Source organism: Xiphophorus maculatus, chromosome 1, assembly GCF_002775205.1.
Source record: "Xiphophorus maculatus strain JP 163 A chromosome 1, X_maculatus-5.0-male, whole genome shotgun sequence".
NCBI classification, from domain to species: domain Eukaryota; kingdom Metazoa; phylum Chordata; class Actinopteri; order Cyprinodontiformes; family Poeciliidae; genus Xiphophorus; species Xiphophorus maculatus.
Genome location: NC_036443.1, coordinates 21,424,319 through 21,438,338, shown reverse-complemented (window position 1 = coordinate 21,438,338; position 14,020 = coordinate 21,424,319). Strand labels below are relative to the sequence as shown.

General features: G+C 33.7%; 1 protein-coding gene across 4 annotated transcripts; it reads right to left on the bottom strand.

Moving 5' to 3' along the window:
* Positions 1–1,048: 1,048 nt before the first annotated feature.
* On the bottom strand, positions 1,049–14,020 carry LOC106700353 (cadherin-like protein 26). Of its 4 annotated transcripts, none has more exons than XM_023339484.1 (19): positions 13,841–14,020; positions 10,646–10,708; positions 10,477–10,569; positions 10,211–10,357; positions 9,978–10,125; positions 9,440–9,612; positions 9,215–9,343; positions 8,942–9,127; positions 8,547–8,818; positions 7,925–8,070; positions 7,599–7,826; positions 7,085–7,300; positions 6,454–6,569; positions 5,991–6,062; positions 3,992–4,066; positions 3,606–3,680; positions 2,770–2,808; positions 1,635–1,700; positions 1,049–1,354 (listed from the first exon to the last, which is right to left on the bottom strand). In XM_023339484.1, the coding sequence occupies exons 1-19, from the start codon at positions 14,018–14,020 to the stop codon at positions 1,145–1,147; spliced, it is 2,634 nt and encodes an 877-aa protein (XP_023195252.1). In that variant the 3' UTR covers positions 1,049–1,144. The 4 variants fall into 4 exon arrangements, with proteins under 4 accessions (XP_023195252.1, XP_023195261.1, XP_023195266.1 ...); XM_023339493.1 differs by having other exon boundaries at positions 7,641–7,826; XM_023339498.1 differs by lacking the exon at positions 13,841–14,020 and having other exon boundaries at positions 10,493–10,569; positions 10,646–10,707.

Sequence of the window (14,020 nt, the reverse complement as noted above, 5' to 3'; positions counted from 1 at the left end):
TGACAAGTCCCAGATAAGTTTGGACTTGATAAGTTGACTAAAGCAGCCACATTTTGATTTAAAATAATTCATAAAGTACATTTTCTTTTCTTATGCATTTTGTGAGTCTTTTATGTTCCCACAAGTCACCCTATGTTGTATTTTTGGTAGCATAGCAGTAGCAATGTTGTACTCTACCAAACATGGACAACAAATTGGAACTGTAGCTGGACTGAGAAATACACCTTTTAACAAGGTCACATGGACAGATGTTTGACAAGTTGTTTATTGAGAACTAACAGAAATGTAACATGACAATTTTCTGTCTACCCAACCACACAATAAGAAGGCTCTACTTTTTGAAGCTTCTTCTGCCTGTTGTTTATGCCGTGTTCAGTTTGTCTGAGAAGTCAGAGCATGGATGTTCACAAGTGGACAGAGCAGGGTCGTGTGTGCCAAAGGTCAATGAGAGAAACTGTCAGAAGTGCCAATATATGTGCAACTCTTACTACACATTAAATATTGAACTCTTCGTGGTTTAGCAACCCATTACATTGTTGGTGTTTCAAGTCAAACTTTCAGAAACATCCTTTCAGCATTCCCAGAAAAGACTATTAAGAATTTGACTTACAAGTACAAACTGAAAGTCAGTTTCTTCATCTGGGTGTCTTTTCAGTCTCACCAGATGAAGAGACCCAGAACATTAACAAACTTAACAAATAAAAAGTTAATATACTGTACATGTTATTTAAAAAAATCCCTGAGTCCACAAGTGTACCTGTAGTTGGAAAAAAAATATATTCAAAGCACCACAACTGAAAAGTTCTTCTATAATAGAACTAATTCTGCCCGTTTAGCAAAGTAAGACACAAATAAGTACATCCAATTTCTAATAAAGAGCATCTTTTCATAATCAACAGAGCATGACCTGCTTCATACAACAGCAAGCAAACTGCAACTGCTTTGACACACAATCTCTGTGTGGTGGACAAATGCAAATGTGCAGTACTTAACTTTAAAGGTGCATGATCTGTATATGTACATTATGTACAAAATCTAGCTATTCTGTTTATACACTTATCAAAAAGTCCACTTGTATATACAGTATTTTTAATACCAAACTAGAGAGTATGAAAGATTATCTTAAATTCCAGACTTCTCTGCTTTAGGAAACTCCAGACTTGTTTGCCATAATGATCTTTTCCAAGGTCTTGAACTGTGGTCCGAGATCATTCAAAAAGCTTAAATCATCCTGTTGGTTGCCAGATGACAGCACATCCAGTGACATGCAGCTGTTGCCATTCCCCTCATAATCATAAATCTTGACATAGTCATCTGAGCTATTTGTTTGGTTATCACAAGTCACTGAAAGAGACTGTGGATTTAATAGAAAAAAAACAAAACAAAAAAACATTAACATAAATATAAAACACTCAAATTCAATTTTAACCAATGCATTTTTAGTTAAAAATACATTGGTTAAGAGACTCAATAATTGTGCTTCATGCGATTATGGACAAAAATGCATTTTATCATATTTTATCAAATGCACTATTGTGTCTTTGACACTATTTCATTACTAAAATTGCCACATACTATATTGTAGAACATTCAAAGTTGCCATACGTGTAAAGTGTTAGATAAAGCAATCTTACCCTCTGAAGTACACTGGAAGTACGATTATCTGACCAGGTACTCTTAGAACGGCTGACGGGAAAGCTCTGCCAAAAAAAAAAATTAAATGTCAGCTATTAAAAAAAAAAAAAAAAAATCTAACTGAAAATGCACTAATTCCTGCATACATTTCTATTGGGTTGATATTTTACACATTTATCATAATCTGATTATATTAGTGTTCATGAACGTTGAACGATTATATATTTTGTTGTAATAAAGTCATCATGTGGGCCGTCATGCTTGTGGAATGCTCTGTCTTGTCCAAGTGTGTTTCCCTTGATCTTGTTTGTCCAATCAGGCGGGTTCCTTGAGAAATGCCTCATTCCTTTTGCTCGTCCAATCAGGTGTGGCTCTTGAGAAGCACATTCTTTTGGAAATGCCTACTTCATTTGCAGACATACTGTACATGCACTTGCAGATATTTTCCAAAGAGCTGGACATTATAAAGAGAGGGTGGTCTCAGCCAGTAATCGCCAGTCAATTTCAGACTGTATTATTGTTGCCTCTGAGAGGAGCATTGCAAATTATATTGCTAGGAATGCCTACTACTTGCAAGTAATTAACTTGATTTTGTCTTACAGTGTATGTTTTCACATACATTTCCCCCCATTCTTCTGCAAAATAGCTCCACTATCAGGCCAAAAGGAGAGCATCTAATAGTCTAACTTTTGCCACAAACCCTCAATTGGATATGGGTCTGGGCATCAACTGGGATATTTTAGCACATGGACATGTTTGATTAAATTCATTTCATTGTAACTATGGCTGTGATATTTAATCTTATTCAAAATGGAATTAACTTGTAATGCTGTCTTAAATCTCTTTCTCTCTCTCTCTCATATACATATATATATATATATATATATATATATATATATATATATATATATATATATATATATGAAAACCATGTATCATTAACCTGTTTTAGACATGCATATACCACTTGGTGTTAATTTCTTGCATATGTTACAAACAAACCTCAACATACTATATGCTATGTTGAGGTTTGTTGTATGCAGGAAAAAAATGTTTTAGGAGATGAAGCTTAGAAAAAAATTAAAGAGATGGTAATTCTTTTGCAGCGCATTGTAAATAAAGAGGTTTGCTTACCTGAACTGTGCTCCTCATGTCTGATGACACTGTTGAGCGCTGATTTAAGGAAAAAAGCACATCTTTAGCTTGACCTTTTAACGTTTCTAAACATTTTCTTAGTAAGTGATACACTCATATTCACATTGACAGATTTGCTTTTTTTGATACAGAATTTTTATTTATTTATTTATTTATTTTTTGTAGCCTTATTTGTCTCATTGAGCATGACTGCATTTTAAAATTTCTTTTTCTTTTTCTTCAAATGCAGTGAAAATATCTATATTAAATAGTATACTTTTTAGATAAATATACAGCAGAGAACAGCAGAATTGAAAAAAATATGCAAAATCTGAATGTCCATCTGAAACTTCACTGAGTACAATTTCTGAAACTGGATGGACTGGACAAATCCCATAAGAACTTTGTGACAAATAATAAGGTCAAGGAAATCACTTAAATATAAACCATAGTAAAAACCATTTGCTATCCTGAAATGACTCATTTTATTCTTTGAAGCATGAAATGAAATCTGCAGTCTGGAAACCCAAACACCTATACAGACCTTACATTTTTTCATACTTACTTACTTCTGGATCTTCCTAATTTGTAGAATTTTTTATTAGCAAATGCTAAGTGTGTGTATGAATGAGTAATAACTTTACTAAACAAAACAATTAGAACGTTTTGGATGGGGATCGTTTTTCAAAAGTGTTCCTTTAATCACCCTCTTGTGCTTTAAAACTTGTGTTGTGCTACTCAACACTAACCAACAGAACCAAAGTGACACAGAAACGTACAGTATATACTGTATCACACAGTTATTGAGAAAGATCAGATGATGTGTCCATACTCACTCTGGCATTTCTCGTCATGCCTTTGTGAAGGCCTCTCTGCCGCTGAGACTCCAATATGTTCATGTTTACATTCATCTGTGGAAATACGTTATAGTTAAGCTAAATTACTGGCAAAAAGGTAACTAGAGTATAGTCATTGAATAAAAAAACCTGTTCAGGCTGCAAAAGACAAAGCTAGAGCACTCCTTGTATTATTGTTCTTCTCACCTGGACTCTTCACTTTCAATGGATGGCCATGTTTAGGTTTTAGATGGTGTATTAAACACTGACTTTTAAGATATTCAGAGACTGCAGTTTTATATTGTTTTATAAAACTTATCCAAAACTCTATCCTTCACAACTGTAATTATGGAGAAAGACCAGCTGAGTTAGTCATAATTACTCACCATGTAATCCTCCTTTTTACTTCTTTGGATGTGAACAAACTGCTGAGACTCTGTTAGGTTCATGTTGGAGTTCATCTGTGGATATACATTACAGTAAAGCTTAAGTACTGTCTAAAGGCACCACAGACATAAATACCTGCACAGACCAATATTTAACATTTAATTTAGTCCAGGTTTGACCAGCCCCAGGCACATGTCTTTTTTTGTTGTCCTTCTGTAACAATAACAATATAAGCATTCTGATTCTGAACTTGAATAAATACATTTACCAAAAGGACTGCAAATTTGAAAATTGAAAATAAAGAACCATATCCGCTTGTAAATATTGTACAAAATGATTCTTGAATTACACTCAGTAATTATTTTGAATTATACATTTCCTGCGACAATGATTAAACAGTCAGGTAATTAACTTTTTATATTTACAATAACCTTTATGTCAGGATGGCTACAGTGAAACACAGTAAAGTCATGGAAGAAACCTATTGAGACTGCAAATGTCAGCTAAGGCCAGCAAGACAACTCCTTTAACAAACAGCCAGAGCTACAATTAAATGGTTTAGGTTGAAAATATGTGCTAGAAGGAACAAAACGGAGTCCAGACTGTAAATCTAACTTACATTCTCAGGCAACGTTTTAATATTGATTTTCATAAAGGCTCTCCATCATGTCTTTGTGAAATGGGCATATTTTGCCTCACATGAATATGCTTTGATTAAAATGATTCAGTTGTAAGTCTGGCTGTAATATTTAATCTTGTTCAAAATGGAATTTGACTGGTAATCCTGTCTTAAATTTAAAAGAGCCTCTAACAGATTTTCTTCAAAGACTTCCCTTGCCCAACACTGACCAGCTTGGTAGAGGCTGCTCAAAAAAAAAAAACACAGCTTGTGGCAAACTGAAAACTGACTACTCATGCCTGTCTTTTAAAAGTTTAAATAGTTTAATTCTTCCTTAGAGACCAGATTTGTGAAGTGCTTATCTAATCTCTGTCCTTTAAACAGATTTTGTCAACCTGAACTATGGATCTCTGCCACTGTGGGTTACTGTGATCCCTTGGCCACTCCTTGTATTATTGTTCTTCTTACCTGGACTTGTCAGGTTGGATGGATGGCCATGTTTAGGTTTTAGATGATGGATTAAACAGTGATATTTAAGATATTTATATAGACTGCAGTATTGTTTTGTAAAATAACCCTACTTTAAACTTCTCCAAAACTATCCTTCACAACTGTAGTTATGGAGAAAAACCAGACAAGTTAGCCATAAATACTGTGTAATCCTTATTATTGCTTCTTTGGAAGTGAACAAGCTGCTGAGACTCTGTTAGGTTTATGTTGGAGTTCATCTGTGGATATACATTACAGTAAAAAAAAGGGACTTTTTAAAGGTGGAGCAGACATAAATAGTGGCATAGATCAATAGACATTAAAATTAGTCAATCTTTGATACAAAATAAAATATTTAAACCCTTAGATATCATTTCTGGTTTTTGTGTTGGATGCTTATGTACTATTGACAATTCCTGGGAATGTGTTGGTGATCTAGTTGATGTCCACAAATGAATAAAGCAGGAACTTGAATACATAAATGTTCCAAAAGGACTTTAGTAAATTTGAAAGCTGAAAATAAATAATCGTGTCTGCTTCTAAATATTGTACAATATGATTCTTGAATTACACTCGGTAATTATTTTGTATTATGCATTTCCTGCTACATTGAACAAACATAGCCAGATAAGTAACTTTTTAATTTTAGAATTACCTTTATAATGCCAAATGTATCACATTTGGCAGTCATATTTCTGAGACCACTGACTGTTTAAAAAGGTTAGGACTTTTCTTAAAACCTGCTAGATTAAATTCTGTACTTGTCTTAAGAATGTAAATATTACAAGGAACAAGTGCCAGTTTAAAGTTTTTATTCAGTCAAAGGGTAATCACACATTGACTGAGTTTGTAACTTGAATTGGAATGAAGACATAAAAGTAGTGAAGTACCTGTGTATGGCCCAGCTTGATGCCGTTTACATTACTCTCCATAGTCATTGATGGTAAGATGTTGGACTTAGACTGGCAAAGAAATAGTAGAGAAAAATACATTTGTGTTTGCTGTAGCAATGCATCATAACCTCTGTGTTACACACTCCATTCATTTTAGGTTATTCATATAGCGCCAGTTCACATCAAATGTCATCTGAAGGCGTTTTACAAGTAAAAGTGGCCCAATTAAATTCCAATAATTCAGAAATACATGATGAATCCAATTTATTTAAATTTAATCTAATTGTACACACAAATTGGAGTGAATGATACAAAGTACAATATGATTCTTTGTGTAATGCAAGACTAATTTTAGAGTTTTTGATGCCAGAATAAAAAGAGTTAACTGTTTAAGGAGGGCAATCCTGAGATGTCTTATTGACAGTCTTTATGCAGTCAGCACAGTCACTCCACAACTTACATTGCAATCAGTGCCTGGTCCTTCTTCATTGTACTTCATCAGTGTCTGAGTGTATTCTTCACTGCATATAGGGTTTGTATGTTTTTGTTGATTACATTTCAAAAGAAGGAGCAATACTGTGGAGACAATAAAATAGTTTAAGCACCAGGTTTACAAATTCTATTTACTTTAAAGCTAACCCTAAATGTATATCTCATGAGTTTTAAATTGCCTGTTAACATAAGGTTAAATGGATGTAAATGTGAATAAGAATTCAGTTAATTTATTTCAGAAGATTCAGTATATCAACAGACAGCCTTTCTTTTGTTTCTGTAGGACAAGAAACAAAAGAAATAGTTTGATCATTAAAATGGTCAAACTAGTTTTGAGAAAAGGGTCTTCTAGCTGGAAATACTAAAAAGGAAGAAACGGCTTCAGAGGGAGGAGGCACTTTTCAGATTCATTTGAACTTCCACAGTGCTCCATTTATTGGAGGCATTTGTTATTTTCTTAGGGAATGACTCTGAAGTCATGATTCTGTCCTACAGCTAATGGAAACCCAAATGTCATATTTTCAAAAAGTGAAAATATTACACACACATAGTATATACACTTTCATTATTTTGATCATTGTTTATAATTTTATACTCACATAGAAATGCAAGCAGTCCTGCACAAATTATTCCTATGACAGCGTCACCAAGGCCAATTGACAAGATCTTTGGGCAAACACCGGTTTCGTCACACTCACAAACCTCAATGGCTAATTTCTCCTCCTTAGCTTGACTCTGTTTGTCCTGAATCCGTATCGGTACAGAGTATTTACCGTAGTCAGATTTCTTCAGCAAAACAATGCCAACCTCTTCACCTGTTTATAAAAAAAAATACATTTGTAAAATATATGAATACATACTTCCTTTTTTGATTTTGTTTGTTGTACTCAAGTGCTCTGTTTGTAATTTAGCTTGATTCCTGTAAAGTATCTTTGCATTTTTAGAAATTTGCTATACAAATGAAATGTATTATTATTATTATTATTATTATTATTATTATTATTATTATTATTATTATTATTATTATTATTACTACATAAAGGTAAATATATATGACCCAACTATGATTATATGATTTGGTAATTTTGGTAGGAGGCCAAAGTGTGAACTAACCGTAGGTAGGATCTATTTTCCAGCGTTCGCTCACAGTTTTACCGTTTGCCAAGGAGAAACTGAAGGGTCCACTGTATGGCTCAGCATCAGCATCTTTAGCACGCACCATGACCTTGTCAACATGGTTTGAACACAAAATGAAAGTCTTGTTGAGCAGCGTAGGAGTGTTATCATTGATATCCCTGAGGTGGACACTGACTGTGCATGTACTTGTGGCTGGAGGTGAACCTTGAAAACCACAGGAAAGGAAATTTTTTAAGTTCAGGAATTTAATAAATTATGCCTTCTGATTGTAGCTGCAAATGTTTAGAAATGTCTTGTCATACCATCATCTATGGCAGCAATAACAATTCTGTAAATACTGTTCTCATCTACAAAAGGTGATTCTCTGTCCATCTTCTCGATTGTTGTGATTGCTCCTGTTTTTTCATCAATAGTCACCCATTCAGCAGGGTCTTCTAACAGTTCAAACCTGGGCAAAAAAATAATAATCAAACAGTAGGTCAATTTTATTGTCAGGAGAAAAATAAACTGTCTATCTGTATCACTATTCAACCTCAAAACCTTATTAGTAAAATAGAAATTACTGTAGTCTATATGTCTGAATTCTTGTCATACAATTATAAGACAGGCACACTAAACCCTGCAATCACCCCACCTCAGAGATTCTTACATTATTGGGGGAAACCCATTGAAGAAGGATTATGGCAAAATATGCATATCTTAAATGAGGAACAGTACTTAAATAGTATTTTTTTTTGTTTGTTTTCATTCTTTTCTCTTCCTAAAACATACATATTACCACATCTTGCACAAATGCACACATTAGGTTATGATCAATTGTGAGGCAGTAAGTTCGCAATTATTAATTGACTTTACAAATAATTTTAATGCCGGTCAAACAAGCAAATAATGCTGAACATGAATGCAGTTTCGTTGAGAACCTACCTGACGTTAGGGGAGTCAACATCATGAACCTTAGGGGTATACAGCACCTGTCCTTTCTCTGATTCCTCTGTCTGGTATACCTCAGCTGTAAATTTTTCGAACACCGGAGCGTCATTAGTGTCAACCATTTTCACTGTGATGTTGACAGAATCTTTTGCTGGAAGGATGCTTGAATCTTCAATTAATTTTCCATCTTTACAGACTTTTAAAGGTTCAATATTCTCAACTCCGATTTGCAGTTTTACCAAAGTAGTTACGTCAAAATTCTTCGCCTGAAGAAGACACAAGTGTAGATGTTCAGTAACTCTTCATAATACTTATGCTAACAATTGGTGAACTCATAGTTTAGTCCATTATGAATGAACATTTTCTGTAAGGTGTGGTAAAACAGTTACCTTGACAACACCAATGATCCCTTCGTTTGTTTTAGGGTCAGTGGTAATTTTGTAAATTTTATCTTCATTGCCACTGATAAAGGAGTACTTGGCTCGCCAGCCGTCAGTGTTGGGAGTGTCCTTATCCTCTACTGCAACTCTTAAAATGTCATCAGGGGTTTGCATTTCCACAGCCTCAGCTTCATACTAAAACATGAAAAAATAATAAATTTAGTGGAATTTACAAATTAAAAAGCAAAATAAATAAACATTGATATCGTAAGTAATTCTTGCCTGTCTCTTCTTAAACGTGGGTGGATGACTGTTTGTGTCAATAATATTGAGTTCAATAACTTCAGTTCTGGAAACTGGTGGTTTTCCACGATCAGATGCATTAATAACAATGGAAAAGTGTTTTTCTTTCTGAAAAATATAGTTAAACATATTTTAGCTTGACGAAAAAATTACAACGTGCGTGAATTTCCAAAAACTACATTACTTTAATAAATTAAGACCTACATCATAGTCAAAGCATCCTTCAGATACGAGTTGATGTAGTCTGCCATTAATACTCTTTACTGCAATCTTTGGTTCAGGTGGGCTTTGTTTACCCACAGTGACCACAACTGATGAGTTGATTGTGCCTGGCTCATCATCGTCTACAATGTCCATGATCACTGGCAGGTATTCTCCTGGCAGACAAACAAAGAAAATCATCAAAGTATCTGGAACATGTTCAGTTATCATTTATTGTCTACATAAATAATATATAATGTATTTATTACATTATACAAAAAAAGATAAAAAAGATTCACAGAACTCCATAGAAAGAACGTATAAGCATAAGTATATCCACACGTGCCAAAATGTTTTGTCGGCTAGATATGAAAATGTTATTCTTAAACTTGACTAACATTAATCAAGAAATTAAAGCCTTAATTGTTAATATTTTTGGCAAATCTACAACCAGAAAGTTTTTATAAAAACTTTTTTATAAAAGTTTCATAATTTAGAAAATCTGCAGACTTTTGATATATTTGCACATTTCTGAACTTACCTTCTTTCGTATTTTCTTTCACATCGTAACTTTTCTGAAACGCAGCGAACCTCGGTGCGTTGTCGTTTATGTCTCTTACATCCACATCAAAAGATAGATCTCGGTCAATTTTTTGCTTTGTAATTTTGTCCAAGATATCAAATGTGATCTGTTGATTATATTTTATTCAGATGACACAGTTTGTAATGACTACATATCATAGCAGGTATTGATAGTGATGAATTGTCCCTCACATGATAGGATTTCTTCTGTTCCCTGTCGAGGCGCCTATGTACATAGACTTCTCCAGTTGTTTTATTAATGCTGAACAGTCCTTCTTTCACACCATCTCCCTTTATTTCAAACTCATATTCTGTATCTGCTGTCTTAAGATTGTGCATCTAGAAGAGAAACAAATAATCCGACTATCAGTGGCAGGTTTTTGCATTAATAACCTTGATTAGGCATTGAGCCGACAGATTATTGTATTTCCAATATTTATAAAGAATCTGTGTTTTACTGTAGAAATTTTGTACGGGTATTTCACGTCCATTTCCTCTTCTAGTTCTATCGTAGACAGGACCCATCTTCTTTTGGAACGTGATAAGGTTTCCTATAGAAGCCAAAATGCAGATTAAATTAACAATTACATTTTTTTTTTTTTTAAATTTGAAATTTTCACTATTTACCCGTTTAGCTTGTTTATGGTGCTCACTGCCCTCTGTACTACCTCCCAAGACTATTAATGCAACCTATGGATAGAAAATACAGAAAAGGAACATGATTAACTTACAAACATTAATTGCTCTTTTTTTCGTCTTTTTATTACTTAAGTTTTTTTCATGTTCTCTGCTACCTCACAATAATTCAAAGCTACTGTATATGCCTTATCTTTACCTTCTTTTTTGACAAGATGGAGTATATCATCTTGTGCACTCAGTTCAAGGATATTCTCACAAACAAAGTCAGTGTTCATTAATACAACAAATGCACACAAATCTACAGTATAAGAGACTGGTAGTTACCTATTAACATGGCTTTTGACTCATAAGGAAACTATACAGAGTTCCTTAAAGTAATGTCTATGTTTATGTTACATAACACATAACATAACATGTAACATGGTAATGTTACATGTTTTTGAAACATTTTATACATTCATTGAAAATTTTAGATTTGGGATTTATTTCCTACTGTTCATTAGAAATTGTTACATTTTCTCAGTGGGTTATTGTCAATTTTTGCATTTGTAAGTGGTCAATGGAATGATTTTATATTACAAATTTCCAGTCATGCTACTCGCACTGTATATTGTAATTATGTTCAGACATTCCTACCCATAAACATGTCTGTGCTTACACAATAATGTGCAGACATGTAGGCAACTTGGTGTTCAGGGCCTTGCCCAGAGGCATGTGAAAAGAGGGAGCTGGAGTCTAACAAAACACCTTGACATTTTAACTTGCTATATTGTTTTATTGTCTTTTAACTTTTTTATTTTGCTAAATGCCCATCTGGGGAAGTGTTAGTGTTCTGTTTTTGTTTATACTTAACACTTGTCCCCTTGCAAAAAAAAAACAAAAAAAAAACAAGAAAAAATAACAAGGAAGAAAGAAAGATTATAAAACAACTACTCAACCACTCACACACATATTTATTTGGAACATTGTAAAAACAATTTTTTTCAACAACTACCACGTCATGGGACCCAAAGCCTGGTCCCCTTAAGAAGAAGTAATGTTTTTGAGTTAGGGGTTAGGTTTAGGACGAAGGTGTGAATTGAGTTTAGGCATGTGTGAGAGAGAGACGGAGCGGGAGAGAGAGAGATAGTAGCTCTTTTTTGTTTCATAAAATTCACAATAGCTGTGGAAAAAGAACAAAAAAGGGCAAGAGAAGCCTCATTCTGGGGACTAGTACATTCTTCTCCACAATGAGACTGTTGTAGTGTCTAATCGCACTATATTATAATTATCATTACATTCTTGGTCTTAGAAATATCTCTTAAGACTCTGTGAAGATAAATGATACATATTAGCATGCTTACATTCTGGTATTAGCTCATTGTGAGTTCATTTATGTGAACACACAGACACAAAGAATACCCCAAATCAACTCCATAACATTAAAACAAGAATTAAAGCCAATATTAATAATTAAATTTTTTTATGTTTAGTTTTGAGTTAAAGTTAATTAATTTAGACATTTTGTATTTAGTAATTTAAGTATATTTGAATGAAAATATTAATGAAATAGTTATAATTTAAACAAATTAAGTTGTGAAAAAATTAAATCCTTTAAATTTATACAAATTAATCTAAAAAATAATTTAATTTAATGTTATATGACTGTTGTAAATGATTCAGTCAACTGATAAAACTTTATTAATGGTGCCTATCTCCAGCGGTTATTGGGTGAGAGAGAGGCAGGGTACACCTGTTTAAGTCGCCAATTCATTGCAGCACAACACAGAGACAGACACACTCGCACCGCAAGAGAATTTAAAGAGACCAATTAACATAATAGGTAGATTTTACTATAAATCATTATATTTCCAAGAATATTTGGTTGAAATCTTGATCACAGAATTATTATTTCTTTTGTGTGTGTGTGTAGGACTAACTGTTCCATTAAATAGGTTTTTAGTTCCTCTGCCATTTGAAATAAAGCTGTGCACCATAGCTCTGCCGACTCTCTCTATATACCATAAACTCTCCTCACTGCCCTGGTCTACACTTTCTCCAAGTTATAATCATGTTTTCCACATATTTCTCCAAGAAAATTAGTTTTCAAAACGTTATTTGAATTGTTTACATAAATTGTATTTTTTTTTCTGGTTCCACAAACCCAAGCATGCTAAAACTTCAGAGAAGTGCAGAGGAAGAAAGGTAGCAGTTGCCAAAAGTGCCTCACCAGCTGTACTTATTAGTATTCTCACACTACTGACACCTAGAATAAAGCATTAAAGGGAACCTAAAAACAGAGTCTTTGTCACTTTAGATTTCTGTTTGAGACAGGCCAGACGTACAAAAAAAAAATACATTCAAAGCATTAAAACCAAACTCACCAAACATGTACGTATGTTTCCTTCTCTGATTGATGACAAAGCGAGGACCTATTACATGGGTATGCGTTCTGAAATGCCTTTATAGTTAAGGCTTTCTCTTTGCAACAAAAAACAGTTTCCTTTGATAGTAAAGTGACATCAGCAAACAAAGTTTCCCTGGAATATAAGAAGGAACTGAAACTGAAGGATGATATTTTGATCTTTTACCAAAATTTGAGATTTAAAAGTTTCAGCTAATGTGGTAAGAGAAATATGTCTAAGAAAAGCACAACACATCACAAAGGACACTTCCCACCCCAGACATTCTCTGTTCACACCGCTGCCTTCAGGCAGAAGATACAGAGCAATCAGAACAAGAACCAACTGTCTCAGAGACAGTTTTTACCCGATAGCAATAACAAAACTAAATGCAATCAAAAACAACAATTAATCATCATGAATGATGTATGTGAGAAAGTGGCTATTCTTATTTATTAGTTTTTGTGTTTTTTTACCAGTTTTTTGTTATTTCTTACATTGTGTGTGAATTGTGAGACAGTTAATTTTTGTTTTTAAGCATATGCACTGACTGATGGCACTTTTTAAATTTTGTTGTTCTTGTGACAATGACAATAAAGATTTATCTCTATCTCTATGTTTACATTATTTTAACTCACTCAGTGTTTATTTCCCTGCAACAAAGCAAAAGTGTGGAAAACTAAGGCACTAAATGTGTAAAATTTAAACACACCTAGATCTGACAAGAAAACTTGATATGTTATTTAGATTATTCTTGTTTAATCAGTACATAAGAATGGATATTTAAAATTGTAATGCTTACCAACAGAAGCAGGGAAAGGCTCCTCATCATGCTTCTCGCTAATTCCTTTCCTCTCTGACAGGAGTGTCTGTGGTAGAGGCTACTTGATATATAGTGCTGGGGAAGCCAACCCACAAAGTTTGCGTCTTTGCAGTGACTCAGTAAGAAACCACAAAACCGTCTTAGTTTGGTATGAAACAT

What these genes read in the sequence shown, in the direction of transcription:
- LOC106700353 (XM_023339484.1), bottom strand. Translation starts at nt 14,020, where the DNA reads ATGTTTCATACCAAACTAAGACGGTTTTGTGGTTTCTTACTGAGTCAC. An exon ending in CCACGTTTAAGAAGAGACAG is followed by an intron (nt 9,128 to 9,214) that starts GCAAGAATTACT and finishes TTCATGTTTTAG; the next exon opens with TATGAAGCTGAGGCTGTGGA. An exon ending in CTTCCAGTGTACTTCAGAGG is followed by an intron (nt 1,355 to 1,634) that starts GTAAGATTGCTT and finishes TTAAATCCACAG; the next exon opens with TCTCTTTCAGTGACTTGTGA.